Raw genomic sequence first — 18,914 nt, 5'->3', positions numbered from 1 at the left:
TGTTGGTCGTGTGCTGTGACATAGCACATGAAAAACATGAAATGAAGTATACGCAGGGAGTTTAAACTTACATTTATGGCATTTTCCAAACTGGATACAAAGTACAAGAATGTTTTTATATACCATTCAACATGATTTTTTCAGTAGCTGAACCATGTTGCTTTTAAAAAAGAAAAATCATGCTTTTATATTTCAAAGTATTCCAGTCAGCAAACATCTTTCATCAAAACATTCTATGAAGTAGCTTATGTAAATACACAAAGGAAAATGATTTTAAAAGAGGTTCAGAACTATTGATGTCGACTCAGGTCAGGCTGTCATAACGAAATGCCACAGGATATGTGGCTAAAATATCAGGCGTTTTCTCGCAGTTTTAGAATCTGGCTGTCCAGGATTCAAGCATGGCAGAATTGAATGTTTGTTGAAGGTTCTTCCCTGGGGTTGTCACAGCCACCCGTGTGTTGGGTCCTGTCCAAGGCTTTGCTTGTTAATAGCACACAGAAATCATGCTGTCTCAGGGCACCTGTCCAGGATGAGAGCTGCAGCATTAGCAATGATGACTTCCTCAGAGACCCCACCTTCAGGTGCACCTGTGCTTAGTTTAGGGCTTCAGAAGAGTATTAGGGTGGGGGGGGACCTGTGCAGTCCATAGTGTGATTTGAAGTCTCCTTGGGAGGAAATAATAGACAAAAAGAAAGCTACCTCTAACACATTTTCACTGACTTTCAGCATTATTGGTGTACACATTGTAGCTTTGAAGGTGTAAATCCATTTTTAAATCTCAAATAGGATTTTGTGTGGCTTTGCTTGTTTTTTCTCTGCTTGTCTGGGACCTCTGCATGTTTTGGTTTGCTAAAATTGATCATTAAAGACTAACAGCTTTCCTTCAGTCTGCATGTTCCTGCCATCTCTTGTTCATTTTTCCACTCGGGTCCTCTGTTGTTTAGTTTTTATTGTTGTACACTGATGGTTTTAAACATGGGATTTTTCCTCTCTTGATGCTTAAAATGCTTGTCATTATTAAAGTTCCCAAAGACTGCTACTATACATGACTCATAACTTCTTGATCTTTTATTTTTAAGAAAATTGTAATGATGCTATATAATTGTTATCATTAATGCCTTGATCATTCTGATAGTCTTTTAAACTATTTCCATTATTCTGTAATATAGTTTTTATATTCTGAAATTGTGGTGGTGCTCCAAAATAATATATACAAAATACAAAAAAAAAAAAATCCCCCAGTCTATCCGTTCTTCTGTAGCTGTCTTCTTCCATTTACTTTTTGCTAATAATGTTTAAGAACTTGGATGATTTGAATGCAAAAATGGAATAGTTAGCCATCATAGTCTTAGGACTGCAAGAGAATTACAGTGTCTTTGTATCAAGAATCTGTCAAGCAGCATTTTAAATTATTTTTATTAGTTTAACTGCAGATATTTATGGAGTCCACAGTGACGAATTAGTAACATATTGAATGTGTGATTATCAAATCATAGGAGTTGAGATTTCTACATCATTTGTACTACTCTGTTTAGAACATTCAAGACCTCTCTAGTTCTTCACAAAATCTCTAATGGGTTGCTCAGCCGTGGACACTCCATTATGCTCCAGAGACCTGGAACTTTTCCTTTCTGTCTGGCACCTGTGATCCAAAGACCCTCATCCCCACCACAGCCCTCAGGATATTTTGTTGGTATTGCTGGAATTTGGTGAAATACCTTTTTAGCTAGCTAACATGATAGATACCGTGCCCCTAGAATAGAAACACGGTGCATATGGTCAGTCCTGATACATTTGGTGCTGAGTGTCCATGATAGTTAATGTAAACATCACTCAGCAGGTACATTTTAGCTGGAAGACTTTTTGGGGTCATTTAAGGGTTGAAAGAAGTGAAAACCCTTTGCCACCTTGGAGGGAAACAGCAGACACAGAGGCATTTTTAGAAGATGTTCAAATGGCTTTGAAAGCATTATTTTTGGTAGTATTATTAGGCAGCCGGGGTTTGAGTGCTTGGGATGGGTGCTCACCTGTGGCTCCTCACTTCAGCTTCTTCTCATACAGACCTGGGAGACAGCAGTGAAGGCTCAGGGTTGGGTCCCTGCCACCCAGTGAGAGACCTGGATGCAGTTCCCAGCTCTTCCGTTCAGCCAGGCTCTAGCTGTTACAGGTGTGGGCTGAACCAAATTCGGTCTCACGGTGTGTTTAAGTGTAAAGCAGACATCACAGAATGTAAGCTTATTCACGTGGTATGTTTCCCTGCCTCTCTCTTTAACAAGAGAAGAAAATACACAATTTAAAAGTGGAGGATATGCGTGTGGAGACATTTCATTCACAAGCTAGAGAAACTGGCAGCGTTGCTGAATGAGCAGGAAAGGAAAAGGCCAGGCTGCATGGCTCCCTGGCTCAGAGCTCAGCTGTTGCGCTGGTGGCTTGCCTGTCAAGGTCATCTCTTACGACTCCTGGTCCAGCTCAGTCACAGCTCCGCTGGTTAGGGAGGTCAGCCCTGTTTGCCGTCCTCAAAAGGAATATGCAAGAGCTGGTGTGAAAAATGTGGGGCGATATGGCAGCAGTGTACGGCATTCATTGTAATGAATTAAACACACTCCTCAGAAGAGATCAAGTGTGGGTATCCACTTAGAACCGTGCCTATGGAATGCACAAAATCTGTTCTTTTTATATTAATAATATTTTTAAAAAACAAAAGATTTTGAAATCACTCAGCACTTATTGTTGTATTTGAGGCACTAAATGACTAATAATTTCCTGCAGGAGGAGCAGTTAAAATCCCATGAAAGCAAGCTGAAGCAGATTACCACCGAGCTGGCCGAGCATCGCTCCTTCCCCCCTGACAAGAAGGTCAAAGCCAAGGAAGTAGATGAATACAAACTGAAAGACCACTATCTGGAGTTTGAGGTATGTTAGACATTTTTGTGATTTGTCTGAGAGGCAGACACCTGTTAATAATTCTTCAAAGTGTGGTGCCCACACGTGGGCTCTTCCTCTGACTTGGGAGTTCCCAGCTTAGTCTAGTTTACTGTGACCCCTTGAATGCATGGTTCTATATAACTGCCAGATGTAAGAGAATGGCTGTCCATTTATGCATTTAGAATCAGATGGCCTATTTGGTTGGAATGGTGTGTGTGTGCCTGCTACAAGGGTGGAAGAGAACAGTAGAAGGACACGCCGGGGTGGGCAGCTGCCTTCTGTGTCCCTCCTAGCAGAGGACCAGTCCATCTAGACTGCAGAGGCCACACGCTACAGGGGAAGGCAAAGTATCTGCTTTTGCCCCTGCCCTTTCCTGTAGCATTCGAGCTTCAAAAGGTGATACCTGCCCTGTGGACCCAGGAACTAGTTTGCCTCATGGTCAAGCAACGAGTTCGCGGTGGGCAGATGACTATACCAAGAAAAATACTGCTTTTGGTAAAGGTACAATTTTTGTTAACAAAAACTGTGAAAGCCTGACCAAAAAAAAAAAGACTTGGAAAAATATTTCAGAGGAAAACATCAGCAAACGAAGTACCTGTCTTTCCCCAGGCTGCCTCAACCCTGGGAAATGGGAATTCTCAACAATCATTCTTCTTCACACTTCTGCGGTAGCTTCAAGCCAGGAGCCCTTTTGTTCCACACACGCTAATTAAATTTTCCAACACCTGCTTCTGCCTCTCAGCACCACGCTTGGGGCTCTTGATTCTGAAAGGGAAGAGCCTGTCCTTTGGGGGCGAGGATGGCCACAAAGACCTTGGCAAGGTTGCCACTGAAGGTTGCCATTGCAGACTCAAACCCTCTGTGTTTGAGTCTAGTGTGTTGCCCCTTTACTGAAAATACAACTCAGCACAAATAGGCATTTTCATTTCCTGGCGTGAAGCTTTTATGAGGCTTAAGCATTGCTTCCATCTAAATATCTCCCCAAAGAGCTAGAAGATTACATTCCAAGGCCTGGCACTCATTAGTATCAAATTCCTATGCTAATCTGTCAAGTGTGTTGGGCTGTTTGTCAAAGAACATTAGCCTGTGTCTGCTAGGGAGGTAGACATGAGCCACACTATGTGAAAAAAACCTTTTTTTGTCAAAATAATAATCATGATTTTTCCACCAACTGAAGTTTAAAAAAATTGAGGTGGTAGTGTCCTTCAGAGTCCAGTGTGCTGTGACTGCAGCCACCCCAAGCTCTCTGTCACTGCTTGTAGAATAGAGCCTTTGTTTCCTCTGCAGCATCCCTGAGCAGGTGGCTCATCCCCCGAGCGAGGGGTGACCGCGTGATTGTGAATAAAGGATAACATGGAGAAAGTCATTTATCTCTGTACAGGGTTAGAAAAAAAAAAACCCAGGTAGGCAGGTGAGAAGGAGTCAGCAAGCAGTGTGCAGCTCAGCAGGAGCCTCAGGTGGAGCTGGCAGGACAGGAAGAGGGACCGCAAAACCTGTTGGCACCAAAGGAGAGTCCTAAGCCCGAGTTCGCTCTCACCCATTGCTGCAGATCATCAGCTATTGCTTACTCGTTTTCAGGAGTCTCAGCAGGGAAAAACACTTTTATTTGGGCAGAAAAGTAGTCTGTTAATAATGACACAGGGGGTGTTCCCGACTTGATGTGTTCTAGTTGTTTATATTTCCAGCCTACTCTGATTACAAACTGTTCTACATATTGAGCCAAAAGTCATAGACACTTCCACGCTTCTGCAGCCCGTTACAGCTTTACTGACAGGAAGTACTTAGAAATCCTGATAAGTCTGCAGGGTCAGGACTTACTAAAAAATATTTTAGGGAGAGCAAGATTTCTTCTTAACCTGCTAGAAAAATATTTGCCTTTATCATGGCAGCAAACTGCTTTATCTGATTCTCGAAAATGCTAAAGTTGTGCTCCATGCTTCTGGAAATATCAGGAAATGCATCTGATGTGAGGGGTACATGGGAGGTTTGTGTCAGATATAAAAACTTGGGCAGCACCTGGCCTCTCTGAGAGGCAGCACCGTTGAAGAAATTCCCTTAGTAACACAGTATTTTGCCCCAACATTTGGGCTCTGTTTCTTTAGCTTTAAAAGAAACGGCAATTAAAAGTGGAGGTGCTAATTTGTCTAAGATACTTTTCATGCACACTAAGATGTTTCCTGAAGGTTAAGCAGCTGATCCTTTTGTTAATCAAGACCTGACTAAGGAGAAGGAGGTGCAGCAGCCCAAACCTATTAAATGAGATTGGGCTGTGAGGGGTTTACTAATTAATAGCTACTGAAGGTCAGAAGAATCATGGAGTCCCAGGGTTCCTTAAGAGTCAGCTTGAAAACTGGTCGATACAATGTTCAGTGAGTTTTCACAGAACTAATGTCAACTTTTTCTTTTCCAATGCATTGTTGATTGTGTTCTAATTTGAATTTCAATGCATGTAGTATAGACAGGCTGTGTCCTACCCCTCCTACTTTATCACATCTTACAGCTTTGTTTTTGTTGGCCCAAAACTATAAACCCAATAATATGCACCACAGCCAGGCACATATGCTTTGAGTATTCCTGAACATTGACTTACCTCTTAGCGTTTGCTATAGGGGAACTAGACAGGAATATTAGGTAGGGAAAGGTGAGGTGGAATTTCTGCTGGCCTTGAATTTTAACTCCACCTTCTTACCTGTCAATCTAGCACAGCCACTTTCCCATGATATACTTTTGTCTCATCCAGGAAGCTGGAGATGACATCATGGCTATGTGGAAGTTAAACTCTCCATATGGAGGCGCCATGAAATCCTCACATATGATGTACTCTATCCCATTCATATATTCAATTAGGGCACCACCCCCAACTCATAAAAGATGATGATTGCATGGGAGGGGGCCTTTCTTTTGCTCTTGGCTCCTGAACCATGCTTAAATATTCTCTGGCCTCCTCCCTGCCTCTGTCTTCTAAGGCAGCTCTGGCTCACTCACGACAGGTGTCTCACCACACAGATTGGCCAGTTCTCTCACATGAATGCAGGTGTACTTGCCCTCAAACAAATCCTGCTCCCATTTGTTCACTGTATTTATACATCTGCCTCAAGTTTTTGTCTCTGAGGGGACATGAATCAAGAATAAAGATGAAGTTATGTAGGCTCATAACAGTCTGACTACTCCATTGGGGATTGAGTTTTCAACACTGGAGTAGTCAGACTGTTATGAGCCTACATAACTTCATCTTTATTCTTGATTCATGAGACAAGTAGACTTAGATGATTGGACTTCACAAGTTTTCAGCTTTGTGATAGTGTGAAAACCATCAGTAGAAAACACATCTTGAATCTTGGTATTTTCTCAGGATAGCAACATGAACACATAGCACAGTTCTCTTACAACACTTGGGCAGGAGCAGCAAATGCGGCCTCTGTTAGCCCTCCAACTGTAAGAGGCAGTGACGGTCACTGCAGTCCGCTTTGTTGCTGAATCTTGCTGGTCAGTAGTTCCAACTATGTTTAATGCCTTTTCAAGGTGATGCTTTACTAGGCTATCACCCTGTTGTAAGTCCAGGAACACTTGTGTTGAGATAGAATTAACGTATCTTGCATTGTGAGGAGAGCACGAATTTTCAGGACCAAGAACAGAATGCTGTGGTTTGAACATATTTCCCAAAGTTCCTATGCTGGAAACGAAATATGCAATGTAGTAGTATTGAGAGGTTTGGCCTGTTAGGAAGCAATGAAGATACATGGGCTGTGCCGTCATCAAAGGATTAGTGTCATTTTGGAGGAATAGTTCAATTTCTGTCATAAGCCTTCTGTCTTGCTGCTGGGTATTTGTGGTTTGTTGGGTGGGTGCGTAGCTGCTTTGATATACAATCATGTATAGCTTAACATTGTAGATATGTTCTGAGAAATGTATCATTCGTCAGTCACCACTGTGCGATGACCGCAGAATGTAGTTACACAAACTAAGATGTCACTAGGTGAAACAATCTCATGGGACCACCTGCATAGATGTGGTCTGTCATTGATCAAAACTCATTAGGCGGCACATGCCTTTGTTTCTTTTTGAGCAAATTTTCTGAGTGTGGTCACAGTTTTTCCCTTACATTTTTTTTTAATTTGTTGACATCGGATCACTAATTTTCACATCACAGGACGTATTGCAATTCCTTTTGCTTTCACAGGAGCAGTACGATGGGCCTATATCAGTACAGTGCCAGCTGAATTATAAGTGGCCTGGATAATAAAAGTACAAAGAGACTAATTCTGCCTCGCTGTCTGTAGTGAAGGCAAAGGAGAAATTTCATGCATTTTCTAAAAGGAGATGAGAAGTGTGTCAGCCTTAGTAACCGAGTTTAGCTTGGAATTAAATACTGTCTCCTTGATAGAAAACATCACAGAAGTGATTACACTTCTAAACCTGAGACGTTTAAGATGTTGATAGAGTTTTAGTAACATAGGTTTAAGAGATTTTTTTAATGAGATGTTAAATATTATAAAACAAAAACTGGACACCTAACATCAATAGATGTGCAGTCTAGTTAATAAGACATAATCCTTGCACTGTCATTTGGAATTACATTTTGCATTATATGATGAAGGATCACTAAGGATCACCAAATTCCACCTCCCTACACCCAGATTTATCACAGGGCTGCAACTGCATGGGTTTAATCAAAATCATTTATTTTTGAATGTTAACATGTGCTACTGATACATCTTTCTGGGTACAATGTAATATTTCAGCACACATGCACAGCATAAGCTGACCATATCAGGAAAATAGCATTCTTATTTCTTCATGTCTAGAGCCTTTTGTCCAGTTTTTCACAGAGTACATTATTGTGGACTATACTTGTTCCACCCTGTGTGCTACATTAGAATTTCAGTCTGTCCGTTAGTAAGGAAAGAGAAGGCTAGCAGCAGGACTCCTTGGGCCATGTTTCAAATAGATGGTTCTAGAGGACTAGTGCCACACCTGAGGATAAGTGTGTCTTGAAATGATTCCCTGAGTCACCTCTTGATTTACCATTGTCCTGGAATGCCTACTCCAGGGAGGGTGACTCACTTGGGGTATGCAGGAAAAAGACAGATATGCTCAGAGTTGAAGTAGGGAAAGAACCAGACTGCAAGCAGAATCCTGGCATATTTTTGATGTGCTTGACACCCAGTTGTCCTTCCAAGGCCTCATTTTCCTGGCTATAAAGATGACACAGTATTGGTGAACTAACTGCTAAGATCCCTTTTGGCTCTGTTTTTGAGGAGAAAATGAGCATTGAAGCAAAGATGTTTATCAGATTAGGACTCACAGACATACCCAAGAATATTAACTCTAGAACAAGAATATCTCAGTTTAGAGATATTAGCAGGTAGAGGCCACCACTGTCCAGTAGAAATACGTGGTGAACTACACACTTTCAGTTTTAAGTTTTTCTAGTAGCTACATTTAAAAGCTAGGAGAAGCCGGTAAGTAGAGTGGTTATAGCCTGAGATGATGAATTAGGACCTCTCCATAGCCACCCCTTTGCAGAGGCGTGCATTTAGAAAAACTCACCTCGGACAAGACTACAAACTAATCAAGTAGCAGATGGACTACAGATGTATGAATTGCATAAATTTGTATTCCAAATAGCCGTTTTAGGGAAGCTCAGTGAGTCACCGATTAACACAGATAAAGAACCCAGTGGAATCAGAAAATCAGTATGAGGACAAAACAGATAATTCAATAAGCAAATCATTAAAAAGACTCAAACAGGACTCTGGAACTGGAAAATATAATTCAATTTAAAAATTTTAAAAATTCAATAGAGAATATCAACAGCAATGTGAAGTAGAATCTGTGAACTCATATATACCACAGATCCATTTAAATCAATTCATTAAAATCCAAAGATACAAAATAAACACAAAGATCAATTGTTTCTGTATCCTAAAATTCATGTGAAACCAGAAGAAAACTTGAATAGCCAAATAGATCTAGAGTAAAATAGCAACGCTGGAAGCATCATACTTGCTGATTTCAAAATATACTATAAAGCTGTAGTAATCAAAACAGCATAGTACTAATACTAAAACAGAACAAAGAAATAGAAAAAAAGTCCAGAAATAAGCTTATGAATATATGGTCAAGTTACTTTCAACAAATGTGCCAAGAAGATATAATAGGAAAAAGACATCTCTTCAATTAAAAGTCTTTACGAAAACTGGATCTCTATATAAAAAATAAATACTAAAACTGGATTTTGATGTAAAAAATCAACTCAAAGTGGTTGAATGTAAAGATTGAAACCGTAAAGTTACCAGAAAAACAAGTGGAGGAAAGCTCCGTCGGGCTTGGCAGTGATTGCCAAAACACAGGCAAACAAAAGAAAAATTAAACAAGTGGGACGACATCATATGAAAAAGTTTGGTCTGTACAACAAAGGGAGCATTCGACTGAGAGAAAAGGCAACGCACAGAGAGGAAAGAAGCCAGTTTATCCAGCACCCCTACTCCTTAGGATGTATCTCAGTCACTACTGTAAAGAGGTACCTGTGTCCCAAGTTCACTGCAGGATGAGTCACAGCAGCCAAGGCGCACAATCCCCTGGGTGTCCCTCAGTGGGTGAATGGACTAAGAAAACGGGTGCCTGTATCTTCACAGTGTGGGTACAACTTGTGTACTGTCAGCCTGCAAGTTTACTGACCGGCTGCTAAATGCTTATCTGCAACGCTGGAGTCAGATGAAAGAGAGTAGTGCTATGCTTTTTTTGTTTCTATGCAGAGTACTGGACCCTGTCTTCTACAATAGATTCCTTCCGACTATTTTCTAGACAAATATGTGTTTCACAGAAGGTATTTAAAAACTTGTTTTCTTAGATTCTTCACCTGAGGCGAGGAGATAAATTTTTTGGAAACAGGCTATTGAAGTTCTTTGTACATCCAACATTATTCACAGACTTACCATTAGGTCATAAATATTTGAGCAAATGGTGTCAGAAAGTTTGGTCTGTACATGCAGGATGAAAATCATAAGCAAGTCAGAAGATGTTTGCTTTTCACTGGGAGGCTCCAGTCAGTGAAGGACTTTGCACGGGAGCTTCAGCAGCTTTTCCACTTGTGTGGACTTCGGACATGGCCCGCACCTCTGAGGAGTAGGCAGGCTACGTGGACTGCTAGGTCTGGCCTCTCGTGTGTAATCTGCATCATGGTTGGTCATGCTGTTTCCCATCAGCCCCCGTCCTGTAATGTCCGATTCCCTCTTACCTCTCTGATTAAGAGTGTGTTGTCTCCCCAATGTCTTGCTTCTGAATAGCTCTGCCCTACTCTGAGACGCCAGCAAAAAGTGGCGCCACTCCCTCATTCTCTCCCTATGGAACCTGAAGCCTGGCGGGAACTCATGTCTTAGACTAGGTGTGATTGCTCCGAGTGGAAACCTCCCATTGGAAGGTGATTCAACAGGACATGCTCATGTCACATGGTGAGCGAGTTGCTGATGGCACTCGCTGTGTGTAGGATCATTTGAATGGGGAATTCAGAACTTCTAACAGTGCTTCAAGTCCAAAAGGAATAGCAGAGTGTTGGGAATGAAGTGTCTGGGGAGAGCAGCATTGAAAGTGGCTTGGAGCAGACAGCTCCTCAGATCACACTTGAAGTATTGCCTGAGCGGACTGGCCCTGGAAGACGGGCATTGGCCCTTTGGGAGCTGCGTGCCTGTGCCAAGTGCAGGACCATACCTCGGAAGGATGCCTTAGATGACGTCAGGGACTTCTGTTGCAGTCAGCAGCATAAATAAAACACAGATAAAAAAGATTACAGCATGGCCTGCATCAAAAATATTACTGTAACAAGTCACATTTTTATTTGGGGAAAAGGGCAACATGTGAAAATCTAGCGAAAGGCAAGCTTTGTTCTCGTAAGAGCTAATTGTAGCATTTATCAAGGAAGTGGTGTTCCCTTAGCTCAAATTACTTATCCTGGGTAAATAGAAGCTTAGCTTTTACATCATTTGTTTCAAAGGACATTTTGGTTCTCCATTTTGCTGGACAGCAAATTCTAATCTCATTAATCAGAGTGAGTTTTCTTTTTGAGTTAATTTTATGTTAAGCTATGATCAACATTCTCACTCAAGGCCAAACTTGAGATTCTTTGCACACCAGCGTAGTCAGAGCACCCAGGGTGGGGAGGCCGAATGAAAAGAACAGAATTGACACGTGTTAGGTTGGCACAGAAAGCCGCCAGTGCAAACTGTACACACTGAAGGTATATGACATTCTCCGTATTTAGGCCATGTGCTGACACCTGGTACAGGAATGGCATAGAGAAAGACCCTCAAGTTTTCTTTTTGAGAATCGTGATTTCCAGCAGAGCGTTCATGTAAGAGCCATACTTGCAGCTGCTTTGTTAAGTTAGCAGGTGGTGTAGTTGAACACGTGGTCAAGGGACTTGGTGCTGCTCAGTGGTTCTGTCTGTCTGTCCGTAGAATAGAAAGCAGAGTTGAGTCGTCCAGAATAAGCAGTCACTTCACAAGTGTTTTGTTCTGTGTGCTTTGTATTTCGGCTTATTTGTTTTCCAGCATGGAGATTTAGAAGCAGAATGTGTTTTGCCATGTGCATGGCATTATTGATTTTCTGTTCATTTCCTCTTAAGATGGCCTTTTACTCTGCCTGCGTGAGGAAACTAAATGTCAGGAGGAAATGCATTCAGGAGTTGATTGCTAGAGCGCAGAGGGCTGCATGCAAATAGCAGGAGTAAGTTAGAATTCAGCGCTGTCTTCCTTCAGGTTAGCATGTTCACGTATCAGAGGTCGAAAGGAGGCAGCACTCTCCCATTAAATGAAATGCAGAGTGGTATGCCGGACTCAGGAGAAAAGCAGCTGCTCATTCAGATACATGTAGCTTTACCTGAGGATGTGATTAAACTCCTTCTCAAAGAATATCGATAGTTGAGCCTTTTTTCCCCCCAGCAAGCATTCAGCATGCAACCCAAGCAGCACTTACACAGCCTTGGACACGGTGCTGGCCATTCCTCACTGGCAAACCTTGTGCCAGTGAAAGGGAATGCTTTCTACCAATTTGAGAAGTGTGTGTACATTTAATTGAGCATCAACTTAATAAGTGTAGTGTGGAACCGTAACTTGTGTGGGGTCCAACTGGCTGGAAATTAGCAGCACAAGGCTTAACTCAGCCTCTGGATGAGAATAGCAGATTAAAAAAAATACATTTATGTTTTTGCATTAAAAAGCAGATATAGGAGAGACATAGAGAAAGATCTTCCATCTGTGGCTCATTTACAAAGTAGCTGCTACAGCCAGAGCTGAACCAGTCTGAAGCTAGGAGCTAGGATCTTCCTCCAGCTCTCCAAAGTGGGTTCAGGGTGCCAAGGCTTAAGGCTACGCTTAGGGCTTAGGGCAGGGAACTGGATGGGAAAAAGAACAGCCAGGACATGAACCAGTGCCCATAGGAGATCCTGGCACTTGAATGGAGAGGATTAACCAATTGAAATCAAGTCAAGGAAAGAGAGCTCACTTAGTGGATCACATCCAGGGAAGCAGGACTCAGAGGCTCATTGACAGAGAGTAACCGCTGCCTTTGAACTTGGTGAGAATTCCATACCAAGCAGTGAGTTATGTTAGACTGTGAGAGATTTGTTTCTGCTGGTGGGCATTTCCTGAGGCAGGAAGCTGAGCAAGTAGCTAGGAACTTGTGGAGAAATGGCCAGAGAATAAATCTGCAGAGACCAAGGCCAGGTCTTTAATGACAGAATGAAAGGTAGCACCCCTTGTTTTTTCTCCACATCTCTCTGCCCGTCTTAATGAAGGTCACATGGCTAAAAGGGGCTGTGTAATAAAGACTGATTAAAGGGTGATGATTGAGGAGAATAAATGAGACCACTCTTCCTGTTTAGTGGTATGGTTAATGGCAGCTACCTGGCCACATGACTCTCCTTCTCATGGACTCATTGTAAGCACCTCATCTCATTGTATCCTGAGGCCGTGCTAACTCATGATTGTTTTATAGCATGAACAGATGTTAAACATCTTTTTGTTTTGTCTTCCCTTTTCTACCATCTAGTTATTAAATCTACCATCTAGTGCTTAGATCTGTCTTCGCTTTTCTGCCATAAGAACTCTCCGCTGACTGTTGATTTCATGACAGCAGCAGAGTCCCTCCCGGGTCAGTATTGATGAGGGTGACACTGTGTGCTGATACGGCAGTGTGTATCCAGGGCTCAGTTACACGGGAGGATGAGCAGAATGCAGATCCAAGCAGTCCTAGACAAAGCTTTGTCTTTCTGATGACTTTTCTTGGCTAGAAACGTGAGAGGCTTCCCTCACGTCCAAAGGAGACCTGGTCGCCCAGAGTTCACACACAGGGGCCGATTCCTCACTTACCTCTGTGACTGCTGCCCTGTGGGTGGAGCTCAGGTTTGGGGAACCTCGGAGATGGGGTGGCTGCCACCTTTCTCATGATAGAGTGAGCGTACCCCAGCTCTTAGCCAGCCGGTCTTTACCTCAGCGCACTGTGCAGGATTTGCGCGGCCTGTGTCTTGTCAGCCAAGGTCAAGAGGACTTAAGAGGGCGTGGCTCAGCTCTGACACTGGCCAGGTCAGACTTGGTGTGTTTGTAGAAAACCCTGGAAAGGTGGAACATGAAAGGCAAAGGTGTGGCCCTGCAGATTCCCAAATTTGTGACTCATCGGGCATCCGCTATCTACAACCTTGTCTGTTTTTCTTTCTCCAGAATGTGCCACGGTCTGAATGTATGAAATATAGGCTAAAAATGTTTTCTTCCAGGTATGGGGAATTTTGTGTTTTTCATATTTGCCATTCAGTATGTGCTGGGAACACATTAATAAACTAACTGCAAAGCCCTTGCCATCAGAGGATGCGTCTAGTCCTCAGGGGAAGGGGAAGAGAACAGTCAGTGTTAAGGACAGTAAAGCTGTAAAGTTGGGTTTAGGGTTTGAATTTCAGTGACCAGAGGCCTCAGAGGAAAGACCTGGAAAAAACAGAGAGGAAGAAAAGCTCCCTGAGGGTTTCTGGGAAAGTAGATTTTAGGGAAGTGTGAATAACAAGTGCCAACGGTCTCCCCAAGTTAGGTTCACAGCATATGTGAGCCCAGGGGGAAGGTGTAAACTCCTCAGGCTGGAGAAGGAGGCACCTGCAGTGGGGGACGGTTTTCTAGGCCCGTTGGGGCTTTCTGGATGTGAGCTAGCAGACCTGTCCCTTCAGAAACGGGCACGTTGAGAGCAGCGAGGGATGCAGGGGCGGTCAGGCGGCTGTAGCAATAACCCAGGCTCCGGGTGACTATGCTGGGTCCAGACCGGAAGTAGTGCAGGCAGGAAGAACAGTGCAATTCTGAATTCAAGTGGTCTTAAAACATGTGCTGTGAAACTACAAATGGCTTTTTTTTAAAAACAAATACCCTCGTATCATCTGCAGGCATAGAAATCACTGGTAAAATAGAATTGTGGCATGTTAGAGAAGAATCGAGACAAGTTTTTATTGTCAAATTTCCTTCTTCGTAATTTAAGAAATATCTCTACCTTTTTGCCTCAGTACTGTAATAGAGAAAGTTACCGACAATAAATTTTCTTTCCCGTAGAACTTCTTGGAGACCAATAGATACCCTACCTGTTGCTTTAGGGATGAACTGAGAAGCCTGTGCTCCTGTTCTTAGATCAAGCATGAGATACAGAATTATCACTGGGAATAATGAAATAACCATTGATTTCCTATTGATTATGTAACTGCAGGATAGCCTGTAGCAAAGTAACATACAGAATAATTTGTTGATTATTTACAGAAAACCTTAATGGAGCTATAGCCCATCAAAGGTTAATTAATGGATCGTTTTTACCTAAATAAAATCAGGATAGGAGGGCTATGTGGAACTCAGTTGTTTTTTTTTTTTTTATGGTTGAGACAAACCTGAACATTGACATTTTATTAAAAATACTTTTGGCTGCAAATAAAAGAAAACTTGACTGTTGAAGGAGCATAAACATTGCTTACCTGACTTAGGACAATTACAAGCAGGTGGCTGCTGACTCCTCAGGGTCGCCATCAGGGGTGTGCAATCACACTGACGTCCGATCAGTTGTCTGAAGGACGCTGGCTTTCTTGTTTCCATGTGTGTCCCTCCCTGATGTTGAACATCAAGTTCTCAGCTTCTTAGGTGCTGTATGACACATTTAAAAAGGGATTCACAGAGGCCAGTGTTACAGCAGGTAAAGCTGCCACCCGTAATGCCAGCATGCCAGTGCCAGTTTGAGTCCTGGATGCTACACTTCCCATCCACCTCCATGCTAGCGCTCCTGGAAAAGCAGTAGAGGAAGATCCCAGTCCTTGGGCCCCTGCACCCACATGGGAGACCTGGGGGAAGCTCCAGGTTCCTGAGTCCTGACCATCAAGGCCATTCGGGGAATTAACCAGTAGCTGAAAGATCCTCATTCTCTCTGCCTCTTTCTCTCTCTCTCTCTCTCTCTCTCTCTCTCTCTCCCTCTCTCCCTCTCTCCCTCTCTCCCTCTCTCCCTCCCTCGCTCTCTCTCTCGCTCTCTCTCTCGCTCTGCTTCTCCTTCTTTGAATGGTAAGGAAAAATCACTGTCCCAAAGATGTGGCTATGTATTTAGGAAAAAAATAATAGGACTTTCTGCAACTCTCAAAAGAGAATAAACTGAAACATTAGTGAAGACAGGACTTGTAAAAGTATGATCGTTGTATTTTTTTTCATGGTATGCTTCACAATGTTTTTCTTTACTTGGAGAGAATTCTGTCTGCAGAGATCCTGGAACCTCTGCATAGGAAGTTTTGTATCAGGGTGATTTGGGGGTGGTGGAGGGGCAAGCACAGTGGCTCAACAAGCCGATCCTCTGCCTGCAAGCACCAGCATTCCGTGTGGGTGCTGGTTCTGGTTTCGGTTGCTCTACTTTTGACCCAGATCCTTGCTTATGGGCTGGGAGAGTAGCAGTAGCCTTGGACCCTTGCATTCATGTAGGACACCCAGAAAAAATCTCTTGGTTTCTGGTTTCAGATCAGCTCAGCTCTGGCCATTGCAGCCATTTGTGGAATGAGCGAGTGGATGGAAGGTCTCTCTTTCTCTCTCTCTCTCTCTGTCCATGTGTGTGTGTGTAAATCTGCCTTTCAAATCAAACTCTTGTTTAAAAAAAAGGATTTATGCATCTGAGTGAGTCTGTAATGCTGGAAGGACATAGCTGAAGGAAATAGAGCTTATCTGACCAAGTATGTTATCCTAAATTGTTTTGACGAAGCGTATCTGATTGGGATCCAGTGAAAGGTAGACCCAGAAAATGATGAAAACCAAAGTGCTCTTGCTGGGTTTTGTGGCGTGGCTTGTTTCTGTGTATGCCTTTTGAACTTGGAAGTGGAGCACAACCAGTCGCAAGTTCCTAAACTTAGAGGGGTTTTTCCCCCTTTACTTCCCTGAACAAGAGCAACCCTTATTCTCTCCCTCCCTCCCTCCAGCCCCTTTTCTCTTTGTCTTTTCTGTGGATCTGGTGATTCATGCAGTGCCATCCCCTGTGCCCTGCCTTTTGTTTGTGGATTGGCATGCTGATGTCATTTCATTGGAGCAGCCACTTCGCAGCTTGGAGCCACAGGATGAGTGGGTGAGATGCTTTTCTATCACGTACTTTTCAGGTGAATTTTCCCAGCGGTATTAGTTCTTCAAAGCCAGTAGAAAACTGACCCTGTCACAATTTTTCTTTTTGTCGTCATTCAAGTCACAGGCTTGTCCTTCATGCTCCTTTCCTTGTTTAAAAAAAAAATGCTGTAGCTGCACGAACAGAATGCCTTATGGTGGCTTTCTGGGGCTATTTTTAAACTGCCTATCTGTCATTTTACTAAACCTTGTTCTTATTGGGATTGTTGTGGGAGTTTTTTGTGTGTGATTATTTTAGTTACAAAGAGATAAGCAGGGAGAGATCTTCAGCATCCTGCTTCTTTTCGCAGATGGCCACATGACCAGGAAGCCAGGAGCTTCCTCTGGGTCTCTCGCATAGACGGCAGGAGTCCGTGTACCTGGGATGTCGTCTTCTGCCTTCCCAGGTGCAGCAGCAGGGAACAAGATGAGCAGTGGAGCAGCCCACACGCAAACCAGCACCCATCTGGGATGCGGGCGCTGGAGGTGGTCGCTTAGCGTGCCATGCCACAATACCAGCTAAGGAGCAGTTTAATGTGCATGTTAGTCTTGCAGATTAAGTAAGAGTGTCTTAGAATGAATAGGATTTAAGATCAGTATGTGCTGTGGAGATAATCCAGTTCGGTCTGCAGGTTTCACAGCGCATATAGGCATAAAGTGGCTTTTTTTTTTTATTAGCAGCTGTCCTTTTTAATCTCTCGTGTGACTTTCTCAGATGGTATTTTGCAGATGCCTTGTTTAACTTTGTTGCTTTATTAAAATTGGAGTGTGTCTCCCATGAATAAGGCTTTTAAGCTACAGATAATGATATCTGGTAAACAGGGTCTAACCTATCAAGATTCTTATTACTGTCATTTAGCAAAACTCCGGAAGTAGCTGGGAATCCTGGGTCTTCCTGTGGCTCGCAGTGTGATCGACAACCCACGCATTTGGGGTCTTATTTTCTTTCGCTTTTTTGCAGGCCCAGCATGTTATTTCCTGTCTTCCTGCCCACTGGCTTATATCATTGGGCAGCAGCTTTAAAATCATGTCCATGTCATGGAGGAAATAAGAGTGAGAAGCTGGCATGGTGACCTCTGTTCTAGAACCTTCTTATCATAAAGCAAACTGCCCTTCCCATAAACTCCTTGGTAGACTGCTTCTACCATAGGTCCAGTCCTGTGGCCAGGAGGGTCTTGGGTCCTCTGTCATTTTTTTTTGTCGTGGGAGGGACATCACATAGTGGTTTTTGATTAGCCCACCAATAGTGCTTGTCAGAGGTGATCCTAAAATAGGCATCCATTTGTGCATGTTCCCAGCCAGAGAGGAAGTGTGGCTTTAGAGCATGGGTCCTGGGGTCAGATTAAGCAGGTTCCAATCCCAGGGCTTCTCTGTGAGATTGGGATAAAGGATAAAATGTCACCAGTTGTGCATGGCTGTTTTGTGGAAGACTCGCAGTCAGGGTTTGGGCACTCAGTTCCTGTCCGCAGCAGCAGTCGAAGGCCAGCACCTGAACGTGGATACCGAGCAAGCCTGGAGCAGATTCACTGGCCAGCTAGCTGCAGCTTGGCTCAACTGTTGCAAGACAGCTCAAAAAGAATGCACCATACAACTCCTGATTTAAAACTATGCTACAGACAACGCCCTGGTGGCTTGAAAATGCTCTAAAAGATATATAATCCTGATAGAATGTGGCTGTGTGCTGTGACAATGTATAAGACATGACTTCCTTTGATTGGAAGTGGAGCGCTCTGGTCCTTCTGTAGGCTCTTCGTGTGTTGAGACAGCTTAGTGAAAGAGCTATTTTGACTGACATGTATGGAATCAAGAATCTGAGATCCTTTTAGAAGTTTCAGTATGTGTACACAATAGTTCTCTATGGTGACTCAGAAACAAAAACAATGTCTGATGTTCTCAACATTTTTTGGAAAAAGAGCGCTCTTGAAACAAAGCCCCTTGAAAGGGGCCCCTTAAAACAGAGCGGGTATTCAGTAAATACTGGATGATAGAAGAAATGGCACTGCGTGACAGAAGCATTAGAAATCATCTGAAGGTACTACAAACGTTGTGTTGTTCACAGTAGTCTGAGACGTGACCAACTCCAGGAGAAAAGCAGTGCAGAGAAACCAGAGTGGGTTCTAGCAGATGTTGTCGTGCAGGGCACTGGAGCGCAGACACCACGTGTGAGGCGTGCAGTCACAGGAGTGTGGAGACGTGAGTGGGTGAGTGAGGCCTAGGTGTGCACGCAGTTCCATTGCTGGAATTCCATCAGAATCCAGACAAATGAGAACTGGGAGGCTCACCTGGCGTGTTTTTAATCTGAATATGTAAATCAGCCAGTCTCTTGTGGCTGCTGCCTCCCATGTGCCCCTG

General features: G+C 43.3%; 1 protein-coding gene across 8 annotated transcripts in view; it reads left to right on the top strand.

Annotated features, from left to right (window-relative positions):
* The window catches only part of PSD3 (pleckstrin and Sec7 domain containing 3), a 342,030-nt gene that overhangs the window by 322,685 nt on the left and 431 nt on the right, over positions 1-18,914 (top strand). For 7 of the 8 annotated variants that reach the window (XM_058657452.1, XM_058657447.1, XM_058657450.1 and 4 more), the window contains one exon: positions 2,773-2,916. In XM_058657452.1, the coding sequence (XP_058513435.1) occupies positions 2,773-2,916 (144 nt within the window). Of the gene's footprint in view, positions 1-2,772; positions 2,917-18,914 lie in introns of those variants that run through there. The other variant, XR_009244449.1, reaches the window with a different exon arrangement.

Source organism: Ochotona princeps, chromosome 32 (genome assembly GCF_030435755.1).
Source record: "Ochotona princeps isolate mOchPri1 chromosome 32, mOchPri1.hap1, whole genome shotgun sequence".
Taxonomy (NCBI): domain Eukaryota; kingdom Metazoa; phylum Chordata; class Mammalia; order Lagomorpha; family Ochotonidae; genus Ochotona; species Ochotona princeps.
Note: the sequence above shows the minus strand (reverse complement) of the source record. Positions and strands in the feature narration are given on the sequence as shown.